The 27149-nt window shown below is 45.6% G+C and overlaps 2 protein-coding genes across 7 annotated transcripts; both read left to right on the top strand.

The window, feature by feature from the left end:
* The first annotated feature begins 2655 nt into the window (after positions 1-2655).
* LOC136466694 (uncharacterized) lies at positions 2656-21264 on the top strand. Of its 6 annotated transcripts, XM_066465187.1 has the most exons (11): positions 2656-2893; positions 4002-4179; positions 6353-6403; positions 9487-9617; positions 9707-9823; positions 9918-10040; positions 10768-10823; positions 10929-11098; positions 14073-14872; positions 19669-20591; positions 20701-21264. In XM_066465187.1, exons 2-8 carry the CDS (start codon positions 4126-4128, stop codon positions 10937-10939), a joined length of 543 nt encoding a protein of 180 aa, XP_066321284.1. In that variant the 5' UTR covers positions 2656-2893; positions 4002-4125; the 3' UTR covers positions 10940-11098; positions 14073-14872; positions 19669-20591; positions 20701-21264. The 6 variants fall into 6 exon arrangements, 5 of the variants coding, with proteins under 5 accessions (XP_066321284.1, XP_066321285.1, XP_066321287.1 ...); XM_066465188.1 differs by lacking the exon at positions 2656-2893 and having other exon boundaries at positions 4037-4211; XM_066465190.1 differs by lacking the exons at positions 2656-2893; positions 6353-6403 and having other exon boundaries at positions 4037-4211.
* Positions 21265-25421: 4157 nt separating this feature from the next.
* On the top strand, positions 25422-26066 carry LOC136462778 (uncharacterized). The gene has a single exon (XM_066461827.1). The coding sequence runs from the start codon at positions 25512-25514 to the stop codon at positions 25902-25904; it is 393 nt and encodes a 130-aa protein (XP_066317924.1). The 5' UTR covers positions 25422-25511; the 3' UTR covers positions 25905-26066.
* Positions 26067-27149: the final 1083 nt, after the last annotated feature.

The following is a 27149-nucleotide window of genomic DNA, read 5'->3' as shown; positions in this document are numbered from 1 at the left end:
CAAAATAAACTAATTTATTTTGCCACAAAGTCATATGTTTGACTTGAGGTAGTATGTAATACTCTGTGTAGTTCCACATTTTTTTTGTTGTTTCATTCACACAAAGATATTTACTTTGAAGACACTGAGACAATATGTTTAACTGTAACTTTGACTATTAATAACTCAACTTGAGGTAGCGCAGCTCTCAAAATTTGCTTTAATAAAATTGTATATTCTTTGATTTTTTTATACATTGTAACTGAAATAGCCAAAGTTACATTTTTTATAGATAATCTAAAACGTCAAGAATTGTAGACTAGTGGAGTAATATAGTGTGATCAAGGTACTAAAGCAGTACTCTTCAGAAAAAAAAAGATACTTGTTGTTGTTGGTTATTCACCCTCTAAGTTGGAATGCGAATTTAGCACTTTGGAAGCATAACGTGCAACCGAAGGTCACCTTCAACGAACGGAAGCAGACAGGCAACTTTAGTGCAGAACAAATTCGTGGTTGGTTGCCCACGCATAGCATTTCCTTTTCCATCCATGCTAGACATCACAACATATATATAGCTAAAAAATAAGGCAAGCATTAGCACCATCGGTCGCCATTGTTCTTCAGAAAACAGGACACGAAAGGCAGATTCGATTCCCACTCGTTCTCTACCAGAAGGTTTCGTTCACTTCGCTGAAAAAACAAGCTAAAACATCATTCCAGCTGATTTGGTGTAAGAGAAAAACACTGTTTCAGCTAAAAAAACAAGCTGAAAAAGACGGATTATAAAAGAAGCAAACGGGACCGACAAGTGCTCCACATATGCCGCTCGATCGGTCGATCCAGACTATGAGCCACCAGGACAGGGCAATAATAATAATAATTAGCAACAGGATTGTCTTCATCGAAGATGGGAGCAAGCTAATTTTCGCCATCACAGCCCAATCAGAGCCGTGCGGCTTCGGAAATGGGCCGAAAAGGGCCTAGAAACCTCCGTCCGGCCCTCCGGCGCATTCTGCGACGGGCTTCAGTGACGTCGAAACGTGCCTTTCCAGGAATGAAAATTTCTGAACAATGCACCGAGCCACCGACCAAAGAAATGCTCGTCAGGTTTCAGTCATCGTCAGTTCGAATTGATGGGGGCAGAGTAGCTTTCCTCACTGCTTACTCTACTACCCAATGTTTCTGATTTTGAGTTTGCCCAACAAGCGCCAAGGGCTAGACAGATGCAGCAACATACTATATTTATATAACCAAAAAAAAAACCGAAAGATGTTGCAAGGTCTCGCTTTTTACCTTGTTCGGCCTGTTCGTGGTTGGTTTCTGGGCTGATTTGGGCTGACTGGTGCTGGTTTGTTGTGAGAGAAAAATACTATTGGCTGGCTGGTTTGGGCTGGCTGAAACCAACAAGCGAACAGGCTGGTTGTCTCATCTAACCCATCGCACTCAACGGTTTCGTTGGACACAACGTATCATAAGGCGCCATCAGCGGTTCATGTGGGCAAATTAATGGGTCTGTTTACTTCATGTTCCCATATGCCAAGTCAAGATTTGGCCATGACTAGTTTTAGGCAATGCTAGATTTTGATCCAGTACGAGATGTTTGGATTGGAACACTCAACTTGCTCGCTGCAGCTACTTCAGGTTGCGGCTGCGAGGAAACAACTACTACGTACTGTAGCTGCGATAAGCTGCAGCCGCCGCGAGCAAGGGCCTGCTGCAGCGCTGAAAAAAAGCCAGCCGCGCAGGCATTGTTTCACGATATTTTGAAACCGCGACTCCCGAATCTAGATTAGGGAACTGATAAAGTGATCATGTCATATTACACATCCCCAAAAAATCGCAGCAGGCTGATCTATCATTGCAGCCTCCAACGAACAACATCCCGTATATGGCCTTGTTTAGTTCCCTTCAAAATTTCAGTTTTTTCACTCTTTTTCTATCACATCAATTTTTAGCTGTTTGCATGGAGTATTAAATGTAGGTAAAAAAAATAACTAATTACACAGTTTAGTTGGAAATCACGAGATGAATCTTTTGAGCCTAGTTGGTCCACGATTGGACAATATTTATCAAATAAGACGAAAGTGGTACTATTCATCAGGTTGAAAAAACTTTCAATCTAAACGTGGCCTATGGCCTTGTTTAGTTTCCATCAAAATTCCAAGTTTTTTCACTCTCCCTCCATCACATCAATTTTTGGACGCTTGCATGGAGTATTAAATATATGTAAAAAAAATAACTAATTACACAGTTTAGTTGAAAATCACGAGATGAATCTTTTGAGCCTAGTTGATCCACGATTGGACAATATTTGCCAAATAAAACGAAAATGGTACTATTTATCAGGTTGAAAAAACTTTCGATCTAAACAAGGCCTATGTCGCCAAACTACAAAGCAAGCTAGGCTGCACATGCGAAGGGCATGACGGTTTTGTGCAGCGCAGGCGTCGTGCAAGTCTGGCGCACCGCCAATGCTTTAAGCACCAGCACGGAGCACCGCAGCGCCACGCTTTTGTTGATGTTTCAGCTGTGGAGGATCCAACGTCGCTTGGACGTGACAGCTGGTGCTGTCATCACTATTCACTGGTCACTGGAGCGATCAGATGGCTTCCCTCCGAAGGCAGGCGGTTGCGCCGATCAGAAAGACAGAGGCACCCACCAGCAGTGCGCTGAATCGCTCCTTCCCGCCAAGTGTCCCCGCGTCCTGCTCGCCACCCATCCCTGCCCCTCTTCTTCCAATTCATTCACGCGCCTCTCTCTACCTCCCTACCCGGCTCCCTCCCCCGATTCGGTCGGCGATTCCCCGTCCCACCAAACCGTCGCGCCTCCCAAATTCCCGTCGAATCCGAGCTCCTCAAGGCACCCGAGGCGGGGGCTCCCCAATCGCATCCCGACCCCGCGCGCCTGCGCACCGGTGAGCTCGATTCGCGACGTCGCCTCGATTTTATTTCCATTTTCCGTTAGCTTCGTCGATCTAGCGAGAGAGGGCGCGAGGTGCTTGTTTTGTTCCAATCCCCCCATTTTTGTGCGTGTCTTCGTGGTGGTGGTGGGTGTTAGTTGGTGTATAGATTTTTGTGGTTAGATTAGAATCGCGAGGTGCGCTGCCGCACGGGGGATGCTTGCCGCCTGCGCGTTGCTTCTGTTTGGTGGTGCCAATGTTTGGCTTGCCGCTGATGTTCTGGTGGTCTTACTGTTCGGCGGCGTGCGCGTGACGTAAGGTGTGGTGGGTATGATACTATCAGCCTGTTCGGGAGGCCGTATCGTATCGTGGATTATTTACTGCTGGGTGGTTTGGTGTGAGAGAAAAACACGGTTCTCGGCTGGAAATTTACGATCGTTTACGAGCGAGCGAACAGGATAGTCTTTTTTGTTTGTGCGTTTGTCGATGTCGCGAAGGTTTGGTGATGAATGTTCTGTTGTGGTCTGAGTCATTGATTACGAGGTGTCATGTGCATATCGAGCCATTTTGTTTTGGCCTAGTAGGACACCAATTCAAATTGAGGAGGCTGACCAGTTTACCATAGCTAGCATTGTCTCTGCATAGGTAGGCCAAATTTAGCGTGTAGCCCCGCTCCCTCTAATTGTTCAGGTTTCTGCGTGCCTCGCTAATTCTGCATGTTTTTGTTCCATAAGGGTGAGTTGAAATTTCGGTGTCATTTGTGTTCCTCCTGTATCTCTGGTTTTCCTAACTGTCAATTGATCGGTATCATGTTATGTTTATATATGTTTGTCGGATGATACCAACGAGTGTTTTCATCTGCAAGTGAATGCATGTTTTTTTTCTGGAGAAACGTGATTGCGCTGGATATCTGTTGATGAAATGATTGGATATTCTTTATATGTACAACTTGACATCAATAGTTTCCTGCTGAACATGTAAAACCCTTTTTCACCTTATATGTAAGTCCAGGACATAATGCAGATTGGGGCATGGGGTTTTGCTGTTTCACTTTTCCTAAATAATAAAGTAGGACCATATCTCATCTAAATTTCATTGTCTTTTCTGTTTTTCTTCCCAACAGCGAAGAAAACAAAGAACTACTGATAAGTACAAAATGGCTATAAGCTTCAAATACTGGGACGATTGCTTGGATCCAGAGGATATGAAATTAATGTAGCAGGATCCTATTGTAAGTAAAGAGTGGAATGATGCTGGGGAAGAGCAAGGACAGAAGGTTCATCTATCACGGGACCCTGATGGTGAGGCATATCTTACACAAACTGAAATGATGGTGAGTAGCTCTAGAATAATGAAATCACACTGAAACCTGCTAAATAAATGACCACTTTCCAACATGTTATTCCGCCTTTTCAACATTTCAAGTCTGTATCTGTTTGTTACTTGGTTCATTTGACCAAAACCAATAATTGTAATTGTGTAATGGCACTCAAAATTCCTCAAGAAGGCTATCTGTATCAGCCACCGAAATTTCACTCAAGTTTGCCGAACGTAAAGAAACTATCAACACTGTAAATTGAGTTGCCAGCCATATTGTAGTATTTTGCTATAGAGTTAAATGCACCAGCGGCCCTCGAACTTATAAGGGTGTGTCACATAGGTCCACGAACTCGGAAAATACACTTTTGGGTCCTTAAACTTGTGAAGTGGTGGATTGCAGGTCCATATAATACACGTAGGCATTTCTAGTTGACATGGCAAGACAGCGTGTCATGTGTTTTTACATTTAACCCCTCTAATTTTCTCTTCTTGTCACGTCATAGCCCATGACCAGCACGGCGTGGTTCAAAGACGTCCCGCAGGCCTAGTGAAGACACTGGGCGCTGCTGTGGCGTGCAAGCAAAGCTCGGCCTCAACAAGTTCTTCGACTTGACTGTGGACGAGTTCACCGGCACCTTGCCCGAAGTCGACGACCAGCAGGACGTCGCCGGTAGCCTCGCCAGTGGCAGCACGTCCAGGTCCAATAAACAGCCGCCTGTCCCGCCAGGGGCGTGCTCTCCGCATGTGTGAATGAGTCATTCAAAGACGCGTTCGAATACACCATCAACCAGGTGTTAATCGTAGACTAGTGCGGCAAGGCTCCGAACTACCCTAGCTACGTTGCCAGGCAGGAGTCATGCAGATTCGCATGCGTGCATCCATGCATCAAGCACTGCGTTGTTTGCGCTGTTCTTCGTGATTGTGCATGCACTTGCACTGCCGGTGGTGAAGATCGACGACAAGTACCAGGGCAAGTGGGCAACTAGGATGACAAGGCCGCGCTGATGATGGAGCACTCTCTGCACGAGTGCTCCTGCTCCTGGACAGTGCGTGCAGCTGGTACAGCATGGCCTGATCGCTGGAGGCATGGAGCCCAGCAGGTTCGTGTTGTCTGACACTGTTCTTGCAGACACTGTGGCGAGCGGCAGCGCCGGAGGCGTCCACACCATAGAGGCGCTAGATCGCTAAGACGACGAAAGTCGTGGCCATGCCGAGCGTACAGGTGAAGCGTTGCTCGACGAGCACCTGCACAACCAATGAGTGCGCGTGCGGCCACGAGGCCAGCGTCGGCACATAGGACGCTGTCGAGCGTGGCTAGCGCCTTCTCGCTCGTGGCCCAGTCAGCTTCGACGAGGACCTCCAAGAGGATTGGCATCGCGCGCGGAACTCAGCTCCACGAATGTTGACAAGCATGTCGCACATGCCCAAGGTCCTAAGATGTGTGTCCATTGACTGATGACGCGAGCTCGCCAAGCATGACAGCGCGCTTTCCTACCGCTGGAAGCTCGCCGTGGGACTGGGACATGACCGAGAGATGCAAGCGGGGTGGGCCGCGGACAGCCCGTACCACGTCGTGCTGGCTGCCAATATTTTTTTGTGGGTTGTGCGCTGACGAGGTCGCCCTGATGATGGAGCAGGGGGTGCTCGGGTAGCCGGTGTCCGTCCGCATCAACGCCGGCAGCAGCGCCGTCTAGGGTTCAAGGGCCTGCGGGACGTCTCTGAACCACGCCGTGTTGGTCATGGGCTAAGATGTGAGAGGAAGAGAAAATTAGAGGGGTTAAATATAAAAACACATGTCACGCTGTCATACCACGTCAGCTAGAAGTGCCTACGTGTATTATATGGACCTGCGGTGCACCATTTGACAAATTTAGGGACCTAAAAGTGTATTTTCGAGTTCGTGGACCTAAGTGACACACCCTTACAAGTTCGAGGGCCGTCGGTGCATTTAACTCTTTGCTATATTTAACAAAGTGGTTACCGATTAAATCACTAGTTAGGAGTATTTAGTGCAAATCTACTTGAATTAAGTTTGCTAAGGCACTAAGCTATGAAAATAGACAGTAAAGGTTCTTCTATATTCTAAGTTCTGTCTGTTGTTTATGCAGCTGTGGCTTTGAATTGATTCTTTTGTGCATCCATTGATTCTTTCAGGCAGTGGCGGCAATTACCGTTCATAGACATTTCAAATCTCAGCTAGACCCGGTATGCAGTATTAGTTCTATTTCTTTATGTTCAACAAGTAGTTGCACTTCCCTTTTTTCTCTGTAGTCTCACGTCCAACAGTGAGTACAACTTCATGTTAACTTATTGTCATGATGCTGTGATGGTTCTCTAGAGTCTGAAGATAATACTAAACAAATAATGTGAAGCAAAGTGGTGATAGTTAGGAGGCGTGTAAATATCTTATGCGTCTAAGAGACTAAATGGAAGGGGCAGAAGGCGAAGGAGGTGGACAATACCGGCTTCAAGCTCTGGTACACATGGACAACTTCAAATAAAAATAGAGTAGGAGTTTTGATTGATAAGAGCCTCAAGGATGGTGTGGTGGACGTGAGAAGGCAAGGAGATAGGATCATCTTAGTTAAACTTGTCATTAGTGATATGGTCTTAAACGTAATTAGTGCGTAGGCCCCCAAGTAGGCCATAATGAGAGTGCTAAGTGGCTTTTCTGGGAAGACTTAGATCGCTTGATTAGAGCTGTCCCTAATAGCGAGAAGCTCTTTTAGGAGGTGATCTTAATGGACATGTAGGTACATCAAGTGCAGGTTTCGAGGCGGTTTATGGAAGTTTCGGATATGGTAGTAGGAACCAGAAGGGAGAGGAAGTCTTAGACTTCGCCATAGCTTTTGATCTGGTGATAGCTAACACTTTCTTCCGTAAGAGGCAGTCCCATTTAGTGACCTTTAGTAGCAGCCAGTACTCTAGTCAAATCGACTTTGTCCTTACAAGGAGGGATAAACAAACATGCGTGGACCGTAAGGTGATACCTGAAGAATGTGTGGTCACTCAACACAAGCTGGTGGTGGCTGACTTCCGCTTTTAGGTGCAAGCTCGTGGGAACAAACAAGATAGGGTTGCTAGAACGAAGTGGTGGAAGTTAGAAGGGGAGGCATCAAAGGTCTTTAAGGAAAAGGTCATTGGAGAGGGCCCTTGGAATGATGAAGGCGATGCAAACAACATGTGGGAGAAGATGGCAACATGCGTTCGGAAGGTTGCTTCAGAGGTGCTTGAAGTGACCAAAGAGAGCGGATGCGACTCGAAAGACACTTGGTGGTGGAATGAAGATGTGCAAAGGCTACTAAGGAAAAGAAGGAGTACTATAAGCGCTTGTATCATGACAGGTGTGCAAACAACATAGAGAAGTACAAGGTGGCAAAGAAGACTGCAAAACGAGCGGTGAGTGAGGCAAAGGAGCGGGCCTATGAGGACCTTTACCGACGTTTGAGTATGAAGGAAGGAGAGAAGGATATTTATAGGATGACTAGGGCTCGCGATAGGAAGACAAGGGACTTCAACCAAGTCAAGTGCATAAAGGATGAGAGAGAGCAACTCTTGGTGAAGGAGGATAAGACCAGACATAGATGGCAAGAGTATTTTAATAAATTGTTCAATGGTGAGAACGAGAACACCACCGTTCAGCTGGACAACTCATTTGATGACACTAACAGGCGTTTTGTGTGGAGGATTCAAGAATCGAAGGTCAGGGAAGCCTTCAAAAGGTTGAAAGGGGGCAAAGCGATGGGCCCTAATGATATCCCAATCAAGGTGTTGAGATGTCTCGGGGATATAGCTATAGTATGGCTAACTAAGATGTTCAACAATATCTTTCGATCGAACAAGATGCCTGATGAGTGTAAAAGAAGCATATTGGTACCAATCTACAAGAACAAGTGAGATATCCAAAGTTGTACTAATTATCAGAGAATTAAGTTGATGCGCCACACTATGAAGTTATGGGAGAGAGTCATCGAGCAGTGCCTGCGAGGAACGACGCAGATATCAACAAATCAATTTAGTTTCATGTCTGGAAGGTCAACCACAGAAGCAATCTTCTTAATAAGACATGTTAAGGAGAGATTTAGAGAGTAGAAGAAGGACCTCCACTTGCTTTTCATTGACTTGGAGAAGGCTTATGACAAGATACCAAGAAATATTATGTGGTGGTCTTTGGACAAACATAAAGTCCCATCAAACTACGTGACCCTCATTAAGGACATGTACAATAATGTTGTGACTAGTGTTCGAATAAATGATGGTACCACATATTACTTCCCGATTAAAATTGGACTTCATCAAGGGTCAGCCTTAAACCCGTATCTCTTCGCCTTGGTAATGGATGAGGTTACCAGGAACATACAAGGGAATATCCCTTGGTGTATGTTGTTCGCTGATGATGTAGTGTTAGTGGACGAAAGCCAGGCGGGAGTAAATAGAAAACTAGAGTTATGGCGGCAGACCCTTGAGTCTAAAGGTTTTAGATTGAGCAGAACTAAAACCGAATACATGAGATGCGACTTTGGTGGAGTTGTACAGGAGGAGGGAGATGTGAGTTTGGAAGATCAAGTAGTGCCTAAGAAGGATACCTTTCGATATCTGGGATCAATGCTACAGAGGGATGGAGATATTGATGCAGACGTTAGCCATAGAATCAAAGCAGGGTGGATCAAGTAGCGACAAGCTTCTCACATTCTCTGTGACAAGAGGGTACCACAAAAGCTAAAAGGCAAGTTCTATAGAACGTCGATTATACCGGCTATGTTGTATGGAGCAGAATATTGGCCTACAAAGATTCGACATGTTCAACAACCGAGTGTTGCAGAAATGCGTATGTTGCGATGGATTTGCGGTCACACAAGAATGGACCGAGTTCGAAATGATGATATACATCATCACGTAGAGGTAGCACCAATTGAAGAAAAGCTTATCCAACATCGGTTGAGGTATTTTGGCCATGTCCAAAGGAGACCTCCAGAGGCATCAATGCATTGTGGAGTTCTAAGCCAAGCTAATAATATGAGGAGAGGTAGAGAAAGACCGAAATTGACATGAGGGAGGCAATAAAAAAGATATTTAAAAGCTTGGGATATACCTAGAGATATATGTTTGAATAGGAGTACTTAGAAAGCAGATATTGAAGTGCCTAAACCGTGACTTGGGGCTCTTGGTGGGTTTCAACTCTAGCCTACCCCAACTTGCTTGGGACTGAAGTGGTGATATGTTCACCAATCTTGTTATCGGTAGGTATCATTGTGGACTTGCTGAGTATGGTCTTGCTTCTTGTGCAGTATATGAGAAGTGCACTTGCTGAAATTGCAAGTGGAAGGGGACTCTTTGTAGATACTTATGATCGTAAGACTAAAGAAACCAAAGTTGGCATAATGCAGGTGGCACCTGAAGTTGCTCAATGGCTTGGAAGGTAATCATGAAACCTTATTAGCACAATTTAGCAACTATCTTTGTCTTCTATGTTCTGAAGCTACATTTATCATTTTCCATGTTTTCAAGGGAACTAGGTTACAAGAGTTATGACATCGAAGATAATACTAATTTTCTGTACTGGCCTCTTGTAAATGTCTACTTTGGAGCTGCTTATGCAAAATGGCTCTTCTCTTGTGATGACAAGTATGCATTTTTACTTGGCACTGTATGTTTTACTGATATTATCATCTCTGATATTTCAGCAGTTAATAAACAATTATATTACAAAATGCTGCAGACAAAGAACTGAAGAATTTGTTGTTAGAGCATATAAGGGTGGCAAAAAGAAGGCTGCTCACAAATCAACTTCCCCTATCTTCCAGCGTTATCTTTATGTGAAAGAGAACTTGTTGTCTATGAGGTTTCTTTCTTAATACTTTAGTTCTATATCACGTATCTAACTCACTTATGGTTTTCAGTAATGTTCCTTACCTAAATTTATTTCTCTTAGCACTTGTGGCATGTGGAGGAGGAGTACCTGTTTTACAGAGCTTGATTTATTATGAGATTAGTAAACTCAAGCTGGGAGAAGATCCCTCGATCATCCAACATAGCTGGGGCCTAAGCAAAAATCTGACATGGTTGACAGGGTTTAAGAATTAAGAGTGCAGTAGGATTCATGTCCAAGTTCAAACTATTATAATATTTGAGTTCATAAAAAACAATTGCACTTAAGCATTAATGCTGCTATCTAACTAGACATCAAGATCATTTCTGTACATCTGACATGCTAAAGTATTAATCTAATGAACTAAGCAGTTTTGTAAGAAGCAACTTCTGTTTTTGCGATGACTGTATGGTGACTACTAACATATTCAGAACATCAGCCTCCATTCTACATGGACTGTATGCCATCTAAAATCTTCCTTTATGGCCATAAAACTCCCTACATCTCATTACATATTCATTCAGGTCAACACAATAGAAACTACACAGCAAATTAAAGTCCAGATGCTGTTCTTTTGCAGATAAAGATATGTTTTCTTTTTGAAGTTTGAACCTATACCTCAAATTCATCTGTGCACTTTCATACATTTCCTTTGGAAGTTTGCCCCAGTTGAAATATTGTTTCTCACTTTTTTTTGCAGACAACCAGAAATTTGCCACGAGCTTACTCCTGACCTAGAAAATTTGTCAAGCGCAGGTTAGATTTTGCTTTTTTGCTATTTATATTTTCTATATTTTCTTGACTGAGATGCACCCCACTTAAAAAAGAACAGCTTATAACTTGACATGATTTTTGAGTCAGAAGCACAGTAGATATATTGGGATTCCAAGGTATCAGAGGCTGATATGGATGCAATGTGGAAACATCCGGATGTATATAAGGAGTGGATAAAATCTTGTGAGAGACGTGGAAATGTACGATTCTCCCATGATGCAAAGCACAGGCCTTACCTTTCTCGCGTGGAGGTGAAGGTAAATAGGATTATAAATATTTGCAATAGCTTCTCTACTTATGTTCTAAAATCTTGAGTATCATATGTTCTTCTATAAATAGCATATGTTTTTGCATAGAGTTACAGCCTTCTGCTTGTACATACATTTCCCCCTTTTTTGGTCTGAAAAGAAAAGAAAAACTCTTGGGAGTAGAGCTTCCATACCAGTTGAGGGTTGCAACTACCAACTCCTGCACAGCTTCTTTTGATTACGCTACTAACAATCAATGTTTCAAAAACCGCTAGTTGCTAGCCAGGCTGTTAGATTCCACCTAGCGCCCAGGCATTCTAGGCAGCTGTTGTATTCTTTTCAGTTCAGTTGAAGTCCCTTAAATAAAGGGATATGAAATATTACAACTAATTTGTCATTTATCATGCACCTATGAGTTCCATGACCATAAGTTTTTTATCGTAAAATACAGCAGGGGAAACCCCCACTGTGAGATTTTATAAATATAAAAGGGTAAGAATTGTACAGGGAAACAAGCACAACAAAAACCACCCAAGAGGCTGGGAGAGCCACTTGACAACCAGAAAATGAAGAAAAGGCATCTATACAAAGGAGTAAAGAGGAGCGTTTGTCCTCAGACATCCTAAGAGCTTGCAGTCTAGCCTCGTCTAAGAAGGAGCATTTCCAGGAGGAGAAAGAAGGCCATCCTCTGTCAAAAATAAAGTTGTTTCGCTGCTTCCATATGTGCTAGGAAGCAATGATGAAGATCTCCATGAAGAAGGGATTCTAGTATTGTTGTTTTGACTGCATCATCATTTGGAAGAAATCACTTTGGAAGTTCCTGTGCATATTCAAGTGATGCCAGCAGGCCTGACTGAAAGGGCAACTGAAGAAGAGATGAAAAGCAGTTTCCTCAACATTGTGATTACAGAGAACACAGTTGTAGTTGTTGCCCTCTGAAAGCATCTAGGCCCCTAGTTGGGTTTCGGTGATTAATGACAATACTTGATTACTGTGACTAACGTGTGTTTTACAGAAACAATTGAGTTAGGTCATGGTAATGGAGATCGATTGGGCAATCATGGTTGTCATGCCCCTACGATGAAAATTGTTTCGGTTTTCAAAGGATGGACGACAAGGTTAAGGATGAACTAGTTCTAAGTGTCGATTGGAGTTGGAGAGGCACTTAAAGTAGTTTAGGACTTTATTTTTCCTTTGGCCGTACTATTAAGGGGGGTATGAACGGGTAGCTTGACCTAGGTGAGTCTAGTGAGTTAGGTGTGGTGCACACTTGTTAAAACTAGCACTAGATAGCTCCACAACAGCCCTTTGATCCAATGGAGCAAACTTCATTCACATATGTTTGAGAGTTGAAAGTGAATGGAGGGTCAAATACTGACCGAACGCTGGCTCCGGTGTGACCGGACGTTGGCTCAGGGTCCGGTCAGTTCATTTGACCAAGGTGAAAGTGTCTGGAAGTGACCGGACGCTGCGAGGTCATGGTACCGGACGCTGAGGGCCAGCGTCCGGTCGACTCTAGTAAGGTCCCAAAGAGGGAGAATCTTGATCGGACGCGTCCGGTCAATGCTGACCGGACGCTGATCAGGTTTCAGCTACTGATCGGACGCTGCTCAGCAAGTGACCGGACTCTAGGGGTCCAGCGTCCGGTCGACATCATTAAGGTTCCAGTGAGGGGGAAACGTGACCGGACGCGTCCGGTCAACTCATAACCACTGGAGCTCAGGGTATACTGATCGGTGCGTCCGGTCAACATGACCGGCGCGTCCGGTCACCCCGCAGAGACATATAACGGTTCGTTTTTCAGCCGGTGTTATAAATACAACCTCCACTCGTGTGTGGAGGTACTTTTGCTCATTCTAACAGTTGAGAAACACCTTAGAGAGTGCCAAGAAGAGCAAGGTCCTTGTGAGGTGATTGAGATTTGAGAATCCCAAAGAAAGCCCTCATTAGTGAAGATCAAGAGTAGCAAAGTGTGCATCCACCTTCTTATTAGGCTTGTCGTGGTCAAGTGAGAGTTCGTGCTTGTTACTCTTGGTGATCGCCATCACCTAGATGGCTTGGTGGTGATTAGGAGTTTGGTGATCACCCGGCGGAGCTTGTGGGTGACCCAACTCACATTGTGAGCGGTTGTGGGTGATTCACCACGACGGAGTGTCGAAGAATCAACCCATAGAGAGCACTTGATCCTTGCGCGGATCAAGGGGGAGCCACACCCTTGCGCGGGTGCTCCAACGAGGACTAGTGGGGAGTGGTGACTCTCCGATACCTCGGCGAAACATCGCCGTGTTTCTCCCTTTTTATTTACTTTGAGCAATTCAATTTATGTCTTTACATTCTTAGAATTGCCATTATAGATTAGGATTGGAACTTAAGTTGCAAGTCTTTTGTGTGGTAGAACAATTAGAAACACTTTCTAGGCACAAGGGGTTAATTGGGCTAACCATAGGATTTAATTATTGCAAAGAAATTTAGAATCAGTCCAATTCACCCCCTCTTGGGCATCTTGATCCTTTCAATTGGTATCAAAGCCTCGTGCTCACGTATTTAGGCTTAACCGCCTAGAGCAAGATGTCTCACGGGGATGGACCTCCTCCTATCTTTGAGGAAGATGACTTTCCTTATTAGAAAATTCACATGGAGGCGTATCTAGAGGCTCTAGATGTTGGTATACTTAGAGCCGCCTCACAAGGCTTCCCAAAACCTCGGGATGCTACTAACCTACAAGGCGATGAGGTAAATTACAAGAAGTGGAATACAAAGGCTCGAAACACCATCTTTAGAGGCCTTTGCAAAGATGTGTTCAATCGGGTAAGGAACCACAAAGACGCCCACACACTATGGTCGGACGTTTGTGCGCTCCATGAGGGAACTAAGAGTGAGCGTGAGGAACGCTATCATCTTGTCATGACAAAGCTCAACTGTTTTGAAATGCTTTCTAAAGAATGTGCTAATGAAATGTATTCACGTTTGAATGTTCTTGTAGAGGAAGTCAATGGGCTTGGACTCACTCAAATGCAACCATCCGATGTTCTAAGAAAGATCTTGAGTGTCCTCCCCATTGACAAATATGGGCATATTGTGACCGTGCTACATCAAGGTGATCTTTCCACCGCTACACCGACACAAATCTTGGGAAAGATCAATGCTCATGAGATGTACATGCACATCACACCACAAGATGTCTCATCCTCTACCAAGAAGAAAGATAAGGACTTAGCATTCAAAGCTAGTCAAGAGAAGGGCAAGGCAAGACTTGAGTATGAGAGCTCAAGTGATGATGAAGTTGATGATGAAAGTCTTGCTCTCATGGTGAAGAAGATCGTCAAGATGCTAAAGAAGCTCAACAAGAGTGACATCAAGTTTGATGGCAAGAAGAAGTTCTTCACTAGCTCTAGAAGGAAGCCAATCTCCGAAATGCATTGCTACAACTGTGGAGAACTTGGTCATCTAGCTCACCAATGCACAAAGCCCAAGAAAGACAAGTTCAAGAACAAGAACAAGGGCAAGAAAGATGACTCAAGCAATGAAGAGGATGATGAGAAGAAAAAGAACAAGCCATACAAAAAGAGAGATGGCAAGAAGAACTTCCACAAGAAGAAGAAGAGTGGAAAGGCTTACATTGTCGGTGATTGGCTCACGGACATTGATTCATCTAGTGGATCATCCGATGATGATAGTGACAACGAGAAGGTGGCCGCCATTGCTATTGACTCATCATCTTCACCGCCACCACCGCCATCATCTTCTACACATCTATGCCTTATGGCCAAAGGTGAACGAAAGGTATCTCATGATGATGATAGTAGTGGTGGTGATCATGCTCATAATGATGATAGTGATAGTGATAGCGATGATGATGAATATGAGTCACCTACTTATGATGATCTTGCTAAATTGCTAAAGAAATACACTAAGATCATTATAAAAACTAGAGCTAAAAATGAAAAGCTTGAGATTAAGAATGATTCTCTTTTAGCTAAATGTGAGATAGCCGAAAAGGCTAGTGTTAAGCTTAGAGGAGCAAATGATGCTATGTCATCCAAACTCAAGGAGCTCAAATCTTCTAAAAAAAAGCTTAAAGATAAACATGATAAACTTGAGTGGGTGCACAAAAAGCTCATCACTAGTCATAATAAGCTAAAAGATGAATATACTACTCTCAAGATTAATCATGACAATCTTGTTATTGCTCAAGAATTTTTACCCAATGAGCCACATGATGCTACTAACAATGTTGTTAAGATTGATATAGCTACATCATGTGATGATTTAATTGATGAGAGCATTGAGCAAGGATCTAGTGGCAAAGGCAAGCAAGTGATTGAGTGCAATGACTATGATGAGTATGTCAAGCTCAAGCATGACAATGAAAAGCTAAAGAAAGAGTTTGAAGAGTTCAAAATCCACAACACCATTATGCTAGAAAATCTTGATCATGATGGTGACTTATTCTTGAGAATGAGAAGCTAAAAGAAGAAAACCAGAAACTCAAGGAAGAGAGAAACAATGTTGCACTCAAGGAAGATAAAAGTAGTGATGCACTCAAGGAAGAGAACAAGAAGCTCAAGTTGGAAAAAGAGCATCTTAAGATTGGATTGAGCAAGTTCATTAGAGGCAAGTATCTTCAAAGTGAGCTTCTAATGAACACCGCCATGAAGATGGATAGAAGTGGCATTGGGTACATGGCAAACAAAGAGAAGAAGGCTCAAGCTCAACAGCAACAATCAAAGCCAAAGCCAAAGCCAAAGAGATGTTTTGAGTGTGGACAAGAAGGTCACTTTGCTCATGAGTGTCAAACTCCACCACCACAACCCTTGCCCAAGCATGCTAGACCCTTTGCCTTCAATGCTCACTACATGCTTAGAAAGAATTCTAGTGAAAAGATGAAAGTGATGTTCTTAGGTCCTTCCAACAAGAATAGGCCTAAGAAAATTTGGGTTGCAAAGTCACTTGTTGAGAAGGTGAAGGGTCCTCAACAAGTTTGGGTTCCTAAAGCTTGATCTCTTGTGTGTAGGTGAACTACAAGACCGGTGGAAGTCATTGGGTTATTGATAGTGGTTGCACACAACATATGACCGGTGATCCTCGTATGTTCATCTCACTAGATGAAGAAGTAGATGGGCAAGAAAGAATCACATTTGGAGATAACTCAAAGGGCAAGGTTAAAGGATTGGGCAAAGTGGTAATATCAAATGGTCATTCCGTCTCCAATGTGCTATATGTTGCTTCATTGAGTTTTAACTTGCTATCCGTTGGACAATTGTGTGATCTTAGCTTTCAATGCTTGTTTACCGAGAAGGAGGTTGTTGTATCCAAGAAAGATGATGATCATATGATATTTAAAGGATTTAGATACAACAACCTATATCTAGTGGACTTCGCCTCCAAATATGCAAACTTGAAGATATGCCTATTCACCAAAACAACACTTGGGTGGCTATGGCATAGAAGACTTGCTCATGTTGGGATGAGCTCACTCAAGAAGCTTATGAAGAATGATTTGGTGAGAGGGTTGAAGGATGTGAAGTTTAAGAAGGACAAGCTTTGTAGTGCATGTCAAGCCGACAAGCAAGTTACAAATACCCATCCAACTAAAGCTTTCATGTCAACCACAAGAGTGCTAGAACTTCTTCACATGGATTTATTTGGACCAACAATATATAAGAGTTTGGGAGAAAATCTTTATTGTCTTGTGATTGTTGATGATTATTCAAGGTATACATGGGTATTCTTCCTTCATGACAAATCCAAAGTTGCATCTTGTTTCAAGAAGTTTGCCAAGAGAGCACAAAATGAATTTGAAGTGAAGCTCAAGAAGATAAGAAGTGACAATAGGAAATAATTTGACAACACAAACATAGAAGCTTATTATGATGAAGTTGGAATTAAACATGAGGTCTCCGTAACATATACTCCTTAACAAAATGGTGTAGTTGAGAGGAAGAACCGGACATTGATCACTCTTACAAGAACAATGCTTGATGAGTACAACACCCCCGAAGCTCTATGGGCGGAAGCAATCAACACCACATGCTATGCATCAAACCGCTTATTCCTTCAAAAGTTTCTTGGCAAGACATCTTATGAGTTGCTCAATGGGAAGAAGCCGGACGTCTCCTTCTTTAGGGTGTTTGGTTGCAAATGCTACATCTACAAGAAGCAGCAACACCTAGGGAAGTTTCAAAGACGTTGTGATATTGATTTTCTTGTTGGTTACTCATCAAAGTCCAAAACATATAGAGTATTTAATCATGCCACCGGCTTGGTTGAAGAAACATATGATGTGGAATTTGATGAATCTAACGGCTCCTAAGGAGCACATGAGAATCTTGATGGTGTAGGTGATGAACCATTGAGGGAGGCTATAAAGAACATTCCGGTTGGAGACATCAAGCCTAAAGATGATGTATAAGTGATTGATCCAACTTCTTCATCAAGTATGCCATAAGATGGTGAAAAGGATGGGAGAGTAGAAAATGAAGACACTCATGTCTCCCATGAACAAATGGTGGTACAAGCACAAGATGTTGATGCTCCATAACCTCCCCCTCAAGTGGTCCATAGAAGAAATACACCTCTACTTCAAGATCATCCACAAGATCTCATCATAGGGAGTCCATTAAAGGGTGTAATGACTCGATCTCAAAAACTTGCTTCATTTATTGCTCATCACTCTTTTGTCTCTTGCTTTGGGCCTACTAAGGTAGAAGAAGCTCTTCAACATCTGGATTGGATAAATGACATGCATGAAGAGTTGAACAACTTCACTCGCAATGAAGTTTGGACTCTTAAAGAGCGGCCAAAAGGTGCAAGAGTCATTGGAACAAAGTGGGTGTTCCGAAACAAGCAAGATGATCAAGGTGTTGTTGTGAGAAACAAGGCAAGACTAGTTGCAAAGGGGTTCTCTTAAGTTGAAGGTTTGGATTTTGGAGAGACCTTTGCCCCGGTTGTAAGATTAGAAGCCATTCGTATCCTCCTTACATATGCATCACATCATGAAATAAAACTTTATCAAATGGATGTGAAAAGTGCATTTTTAAATGGCTTTATTAATAAACTAGTCTATGTTGATCAACCTCCCGGGTTTAAAGACCCTTGATATCCTAATCATATTTATAGGTTGTCCAAGGCACTATATGGGCTTAAGCAAGCCCCAAGAGCTTGGTATGAGCGCCTTCGGGACTTCCTCATTGAGAAGGGTTTTACCATTGGGAAGGTCGACACAACACTATTTATCAAGAAGCTTGATGGGTATATCTTCATTTGTCAAGTGTATGTTGATGATATCATCTTTGGATCATCAAATAAAGATTCATGCAAAGAATTTGGTGAATTGATGTCGAAGGAGATCGAGATGTCAATGATTGGAGAGCTTATATTCTTTCTTGGTTTTCAAGTCAAGCAAATGAGAGAAGGGATTTTCATCTCTCAAGAGAAATATACTAATGATCTTCTCAAGAGATTCAAGATGGATGAATGTAAGCCAATTAAGACTCTAATGCCAACTAATGGACATCTCAACCTAGATGAGGGAGGTAACCCGGTTGATCAAACTCTCTATCGTTATATGATTGGTAGCTTGTTATATTTGACCGCATCTAGGCTCGACATCATGTTTAGTGTGTGTATGTGTGCTAGATTTCAAGCTAATCCTAAGGAAACTCATTTAATTGCCGTAAAAAGAATCCTTAGGTTCTTAAGCACACACCAAGCATTGGCCTTTGGTATCCCAAAGGAGCTATATTTGAATTAGTTGGCTATTTCGATTTGGATTATGCCGGTTGCAAAGTTGATAGAAAGAGCACATCCGGAGGGTGCCATTTGCTTGGTAGATCACTTGTGTCTTGGTCCTCCAAGAAATAAAATAGTGTGGCTTTGTCCACCGCCGAAGCGGAATACATTGCCGTGGGTGCTTGTTGTGCACAAATACTTTACATGAAACAAACTTTGCTAGACTATGGTGTAGTTCTAGATAAAGTACCACTTTGTGCGACAATGAAAGTGCGGTAAAATTTGCAAATAATCCGGTTCAACACTCTCGCACCAAGCACATAGATATCCGCCATCACTTTCTTAGAGATCATGTTGCTAAAAATAATATATCACTAGAAGGTGTAAGGACCGAGGATCAATTGGCGGATATCTTCACTAAACCGCTAGATGAGGCAATATTTTGTAGATTGCGGAATGAACTCAATGTGCTTGACTTTAGTAACTTCACTAAAAATTGAGCTTGTGTTGTCCTTTGCATTGCATTGTAATATACAACATGTTTAATGCTTTATAATGCATATAGGGCTTGTCTAACATGGTTAAGATAACCGCCGTAAAGCGTGTGAAGAAGCTTAACCTTGGATCAAACTTGACAAGCAACTAGATTTACTTTCACGTATTGCATTGCATATGCATGATTGTTGTTTGTCGTTTGTCTTCAAATTGCCCTCTTATTGTCTAATTTCTTAAAAAGAATTATAGCCTAAGGCAAAATATTTTGAAAAACTTGAGGGTTTGAGAGAGGTCACTTACATCAGTCCCAATTGGTGTTTATTTGGATCTTATTTGAGTTGGGACTTGATTAGGAACAGGCAGCGCGAAGGACTTTGAAGATTCGCTGAAGAAAAAGTGACCGGACGCTGCATCGGACTTTGATGTCCAGCGTCCGGTCAGTTCACAGGAGGTGAACAGCTGCCGAGCAGGAGTGACCAGACACTGAAACCGTGTTTTCCAGCGTCCGGTCAGAAGGAGCTTCAGCGTCCGATCGATCATGAAGACATCAAGGCTAGGTGACCGGACTCTGGCTGCGTCCGGTCGGTGTCCACCGGACGTGTCCGGTCGTGATTCCATAGGAATTGGACCTCTCTGGAATCGACCGGACGCTGGGTGGTAGCATCTGGTCGCTGCCACCGGAGCGTCCGGTCAGTATATTTCGTGTGGTTTCAGGACTCTTCTCTGTTTCCTTTTCTGATCCACTGGGGGACCCTCATATAATTCACGTGCGCGCCGTACCTTGACCTAATCCTCTCTCTCGCCGCGCTGACATCGCCGTTCCAATCGCCATGCCCTGCCCGCGCCACCTCCAGAGCTCGCCTCCATCGCCGTGCTTCACGCTCCCGAGCGTCACTGCGCCCTTGCCTTCCACGCCGTCGCATCGCCCTGCCCGCGCATCGCCGCCGCGCCTTGCGCGCTGTCCGTGCTCGGTGCTACGCCCTACTCGCCGCCCGTAGCTTCCAGCGCCGCCGTCTGTAGCTGTCCCCCACGTCGAGCCAGAGCCACTGTGCTCCTCACCAGCGCCGCCGCCTGCAGCGCCTCCCCATGCCTCTCTGCTCCCCACTGTCGCGCAACCCTAACGCCGTCGTTGAGCCCCTGTTCCAGTGCCCTAGCTACTGCTACCCTCGGCCGTCGATTCACCGCATCGCATTGCCGATCCTCGCCGACCAGCAACCCTAGCCGATTCGATGTCCCCCGATCCGTTTCTCCTCTTGCTGTTTCGCCGGTTCGTCAGGTAGCAAGCCCCGTGTTTCAATTTCGTATCTAAATTGCTTGCTTCCTAGAGTTTCACATCTTTAGATATATTGTATTTATTTGTATATCCTTTCTATTCCATCGTGCAGCGAGCCGGTTCCGTTGAGGTGTTAGTGACAGTTGTCAGTCAACTCGGGGCCAAGCTCGCGAGTACGGAACGAGGCCAAGCCTCAAGTGTCAGCGACAATTGTTTCTTTGTCAGGGGCAGTTGATTCTTCTCTGATCTTTCAGATGGCTCGTACGAAGAATGTTGGAGGTGGTCCCGGTGATGAGGATCCGAGACCCCGCCTCGCCAGCCTGCAAACCTAAAGGCAAGGCAACCAAGAAGCTGACAGTCAGGAAGCGCAAGTATCCAGATGCAGATACAGCGAGAGCCGCCGCAGTTGCAGAGGCCGCAGAGCGTGCCGAGAGAGGAGGCGCTCGCAGTGGAGTCCGGATTGCCGACGTTGTCAAAACATGGACTAATTAGGCTTAAAAGATTCATGGACTAATTAGGCTTAAAAGATTCATCTCGCAAATTAGTCGTAAACTGTACAATTAATTATTTTTAGTCTATATTTAATACTCTATGCATGTGTCTAAACATTTGATGAGATATGGAGTAAACTTTAGGCGGAGGAACTAAACAAGCCTTAGGGTTTATTTATGTCAAATCATCTAAATGTGCTCCATAGTACAGTTGTGCACTGAACTGTGTGCTATATGTGCCTACATCAGCTGATAGGAAGTCGGATGGTGATTTGGTAATGCGCTTGAAACTGGGTCAGGCTGCCTTTCTTTCTTTAGATGACTGATTGAGTGCCCGTCGAACGCCCTTGACAGACCCTGATTACCTACCAAATCAAATCAATGACTGACTGGGATAGCAGTAGCAATAGTAAAATGAGATCTGACACCACTTTCCCCATCTATATCATCTGCTTATCGTTTTCACGAAAATGCAGTTTCTGTTGAGGATCATTTACGAATGCTCATCGACACGACACTCTTGCCATTTTCAGATTCCCTCCCAAGAGTTCCGGTATTGACAAGCAATTTTCGGGCTGGACTACACGAGGTACAGGGTAACAGGGGCTGTCAGTTCGTACATACATTTTGGTCGCTGGTGCCCTGCTCATGTTTAAACCATGATTCACTACTACACAAACGAATATGCGCAGCGTTGCACTTTTGCATTCCGTGATGGACACCTATTTTTGCCCGCTGCGGTAAATCCCACGATTTACCGCGGCGGGCATTTTTTATTTACCGCAGCGGGCACTTTTGCCCGTCACGGTAAATCAATTTACCGTGGCGGACAACGTTAAAAGCCCGCCACGGAAAAGGCCTAGGCCCATCAGGCCCAAGCTGGCCCGATATTCATCTACACGTATATATAGGTATACTTAGGTCCAGGTCAGGCTGCCCCACTCTCTTCCTCATCCGTCTCTTCCTCCCCACGCGCTCCAGGTCAGGCTGCCTCGACGGCGGCGGTGGAGGCCCCGACGACGCCCCTTCCTCTCCCTCCTTCGGCCGGCGGTGGAGGCTCCGACGGCGCCCCTTCCTCTCCCTCCTTTGGCCGGCGTGGAGGCCCCGGCGGTAGCTGCGGATCCGGCGCAAGGTGTGGAGCCCTCTTTCTTCTCTCTCAGATCAATGGTGGATCTTGTCCCTCTCACACTCGCACCCTTGCAGATCCCCGACGACGGTGGCGAGCAGCGGCGACGGGTGCTCCTCCGCGCACGTTGGCGAGCAGCGGCGTGGCCCGTCCGGCGTGGATCCACGGCGGGGCGACGCCAACCCGCCGCGACGGCACGGATCCACGGAGGGGCGGCCCCAACCCGTCGCGACGGCACGGATCCACGGAGGGGCGTCGTCTCCCTCCCACCCAATCGACGGCGGCGCAGATCCGGTGGGCGTGGCACCCACCCCGGCCCTTCCTCTCCCTCCGGCGGTGCGGCGGGTTGGGAGCTGCGGCGGATCCAATCGACGGCGGTGGATCGACGGCGGCGGCGGGATCTAGGTTCAGTGCGACCCGGATCCAAGCCCGTGTGGGCTTTTTTTCTTTTTTTTTGTTTTTCCTGAACGATTTGCCACGGCGGGCGTTCTTATGTGGCCGCCGCGGTAAATCGATTAACCGCGGCGGGCAAAGCTGTCCGCCGCAGGAAGCCACGATTTACCGTGGCCTTTGGGCGGCGGCGGACCGGTTTGCCCGCCGCGGGAAACCCAAAACGCCCGACACGGATAAATATTCTGTAGTAGTGATTGATCCTGTCTCAGTTCATAGAGCTGCCCCTTTTTGTTCATTCCATATGCTTTCTTTTATCCTTTTACCATCAGAATGTTAACGCCCTTCCCGTTCTTTGCGCTTATTGGTGTCTGGCAAACTGATGTACCTCTGTTATATAATAGGAACTGTAGAAGAAAAGGGCCTCTGTAAAATTATGGACGCTCCATAGTACATGTACTAGTACAGGCTGTTAGGCTCTTTACGTTTGTGAACGAACAGTGTCTCTCTCTCAGAACAAATTAGCAAACAGCAGTCATGGCTTTTCAGCGAAGCGATTATGGCCATAGATGCTGCACAACATATCAGTCGCTACGAAAATCCATTTAACTTTTTAGGGTTGTGACTCATCTACCGTGAGGATTGATCCAACACGCTGCTCTCTCTCTTAACCTGAGTTTAAGCTTACTGCGTCCTTACGAGGATGAAGTAAACGCAGCCGTGGTATCGACTAAGGCCCCGTTTAGATGCAAGTCAAAAACCAAAAATTTTTAAGATTCCTTGTCACATCAAATCTTACGGCACATGCATAGAGCATTAAATGTAGATAAAAAGAATAACTAATTGCACAGTTTGCCTGTAATTGGCGAGACGAATCTTTTAAGCCTAAATAGTCCATAATTGGACAATTTTTGCCAAATACAAACAAAAGTGCTACAGTAGCCGAAAGCCAAAGATTTTCGGAACTAAACGCGGCCTAAACAAGTTGACTAACTGACTGGCGTCATAGCATGTGTCAGCCTGTTCGGCTGGAGCTGAAACGATCGTATACGATCATGAATTATTACTGCTGGCTGGTTTGGTGTGAAAAAAAAATACTGTTCTAGCTAAAAATTTACGATCATTTACGACCCAACGCCAGCGAACAGGCTGATGTGTTACTGATAGCAGAACCGTGAAATGGCGTCGCAGTTGTACTGTGAACACATCCACCATGTTACCACTGGTCCTGAGTCTGCAGAAAAGCCAAGGAAATGATAGCAACTGTAATCGTGACAGACAAACCAGCTGATCGTGGGCCAAACTGCGATGCCTGACTCCATGAGGCGTGTATATTTATCGTAAGGTAGCCACCTGTTCACATATCCTTAAACTCGGTTTGATCCACTTCTTTTTTCATTTGAAATAGTATTTTCCTTTTACAAATTCCTCTAAATTTATTCAGATTCCTCCAAAATTCCTCCGAGCGAACAGGGCCAAACTCGTGAGATTCACACTCGGTTGGTTGCCAGATTTGGCCTTTACTGCGACGCTGCTTTTTACGGTACTGCTCCTACATGCCAGTAGGCTGGATGATGGTAACAGTTGGAATCAGCTACATAAGCGCCAAAAAGGAACTGTGCAAGCACGTGAGTGAAGACCCATGGGTCGATCCCATAAACCAGCCATGCACGGGGGCACCCATCGCTGGCTGAATTAGTCACTCACCAAGCATCCAATGCGATCGAGGCCTCAGATTAGCACGCTTGTGTGACTCATCAGCGTGCTGCCGATGGATCGATTGCTGATGGCAATCTTGTCGCGTCCGATCACCGCCCTGCACCGCTGGATGCTGGGATCAGCGGGCAAAGCGCCGGAGCTTTTCCTCGCTTGATCATGGAGCCGTTGGTTTTAAGCAACGCCCCTTTTTTTTCCCCCTTCACTTGTACTAGCTGCCGATATCCAAATATTACCTGCTCGATCGTCTCGGCAGACGGCACCCTGCAGCGGATCGTCCTCCCGGACAGTACGGAGTAGTATTTTTTTTTATCTTGCAAGCACAAGCACGTACCGCCTCACATGCACGTCCGATCGTTCGGGATATCTTGAGGGGAACGTGTGCTGCTCGATTGAGTTTCACGGATGGCTCCGCAGTGCAGCAGACGGCGAGGCGAGGAGCGAGTCCACCGGACGCGCGACGCCGCCGGCTGCCTGCCTGCATTGCACCGGGGGCGGGGGGAAACGCTAGTCCAATCGGCAGAGCGAGCGACGGCGGCTGAGGCTCCCGATGAGAAGCCGACCGGCGGACGCATGCGGATGCGGCGCACGACGTGGCGGCGTGTCACGCTCCGCGCCGCGACAAGTCAAGGAACGCCCGTGAGATGAGGCCATGACGGCATGACGCCCGCCCGTCCGGTCCGGCCACGGTTTGTGTGGCCTGGGTCGTACTCGTACTGCAGCTGTGCCCTGCCCTGCCCACCGTTTTGCTCCCTTCCATAGGCCACAGCCGGACAGCCCAGGCCCCGGCTGGCCTGGCCCCACCTCACAAGCTGACGGCAGCTTCAGTTTCAATTCCTTGGTCTGGGCGTCTCCCCGTCTGGCTCTGGCAGGCATGCAAGTGCCCAGCACTAGCAGGCGCGCCGGCGACCGCGACCACGACCACCATGGGAGATTGATTATGTATCCAAGCGATGCAATTAGACAGAGTATTCATAGTTAAGTTACGCTGATACGCAATATATTTCTCGTGAAATCCGTCACCATGGGAGATTGGTTGTGGTGGTGGTCGTCCCTATAAATCACGGACACCGGACAGGCGGACACGGACACCCCACCCACCAGCCAGAACGCACTCCCCCACTCCACTGTCCACTCCAGTACTCACTCCTCCAGGCTCCAGTCACACACAGAAAGCAAGCAAGCCGGGGCGAGCGGCGCATGGCGGAAGGAAGCAGCTCCACGGCGGCGGCGCGGGCGGCGGAAGGAAGCAGCTCCACGGCGGCGGCCCGGGCTCCGCCCGCGCCGTGCTGCGGGCTCGCGCGGCTGGTGCGGCGCCTGCGGCGGCAGGGCAGGCGGGCGCTGTGCGCGGCCTCGCACTCGCATCAGCCGCGCCGCCACCGCGCGTCGTCGTGCCGCCAGTACGACCCGCTCAGCTACGCGCGCAATTTCGACCTCGGCCGCGACGCCGACGACGCCGACGCCGCGCGCATCTACTACGCCTGCTCCTTCTCCTCGCGCTTCGCGCTGGTCCCGGCCGCCTCCTCCTCCTCCTCGTCCGCCGTCGGCGCCGCCGTTGCTCCGACCGGCCTGCCGGTCGCCGCCACCAGCTAGTGCCTAGTGCTGCCACCAAATTAGATGATGCTAGAGTAGTATAGGCAGGGTCGTGTGGTGCAGCATCCTCTTCTTGTTCCTGTAAACCAAGGGGGGAGGGAACATGATTGATTGGGTATACTCTCTCCCCGCCCCTAAACGTGTGTGTCGTTGTTTCCGGAGAAATAATTTTAACTAAATATATATTAAAAAAATTAATATTTATAATATATAATTAGTATCATTGATATATATTTAAAGCTAGTTTTTTAATAAATTTATTTAAAGATAAAAATATTCTATGTATTTTTTATAAATTAAGTCAAAGTTATTAACATATAAATCGTGGTGACAAACGGATGCAGGACCGAGCGAGTATACAACAAACCGCGGCACCGAGCATCCGTGTGCCTTTTGTCGTTCTTGGTTTCTTGTCACGCTGGCAGTTTACTACTCTTTGCTCCAGCTACTTGGTACCTGTTTCAATTTCAACTTTCAAGTGACTCATCTGTTCGACTGTTCCTGTGTGCAAAAAAATTCTGAACTCTGAACTGAAGCAGCGCTGCCTGCAACTGCAATAAACAACTGAAAAAAGGGGTTCATGTGCACAACGGTATTTGAAAAGATGTTTCTTTTGAGAGGAATTGTCGAACAAATCTGCCAAGGCAAAAAGAGAACACTGGCGGAGGGAATGTGTGGGAACAAGAACAACCCAACGCCACACTGGTGTACGGGTCTTTTCCAATTTCCATGCATTAGGGCATCCGGAGTGTTGCAACGTGGAGATCTCGAGGTCGACCTCATACATACCAGCATACTACAGAATAATGCAATTATAGGATTTGTATCAGTCAAACTAATTCAAATTTATAGTAAATAATATTAGTATTTAGATCTCCAAATAAATTTATTATACAAATATATTCTATAACTAATCTAATGACACTTATTTTGTATCATGAATATTAGTACTTATTTATATAAATTTAGTTAAAGTTCAAATTATTTCTCTTTAAAAAGCAAGAATTGCATTCTTTTTGTAGACGGAGGGAGTATTTCACAAGCTTGTGCATCACTTGGATTGTTTTCTACGAAACATGCATCCTTGAAACAAACCTTCAAGAAAATACAACCCCCCCCCCCCCCCCCCCCCCCCCCCCATCACATACACACAAAGACCATCTTAAAGTAACTTTTTAGCTTTGATGATGTGATGATGGGGCGGAGACAAGGGGCGGGGGGGGGGGGGGGGTGGTGGTGGTTGAA

The sequence above is a fragment of the Miscanthus floridulus genome, chromosome 7, assembly GCF_019320115.1.
Source record: "Miscanthus floridulus cultivar M001 chromosome 7, ASM1932011v1, whole genome shotgun sequence".
Lineage (NCBI taxonomy): Eukaryota > Viridiplantae > Streptophyta > Magnoliopsida > Poales > Poaceae > Miscanthus > Miscanthus floridulus.
This window is presented reverse-complemented; position numbering and strand designations above follow the sequence as displayed.

Coding starts and splice junctions, on each gene's coding strand:
- LOC136462778 (XM_066461827.1), top strand. CDS start 25,512: ATGGCGGAAGGAAGCAGCTCCACGGCGGCGGCGCGGGCGGCGGAAGGA.
- LOC136466694 (XM_066465186.1), top strand. CDS start 14,102: ATGCAACCATCCGATGTTCTAAGAAAGATCTTGAGTGTCCTCCCCATT.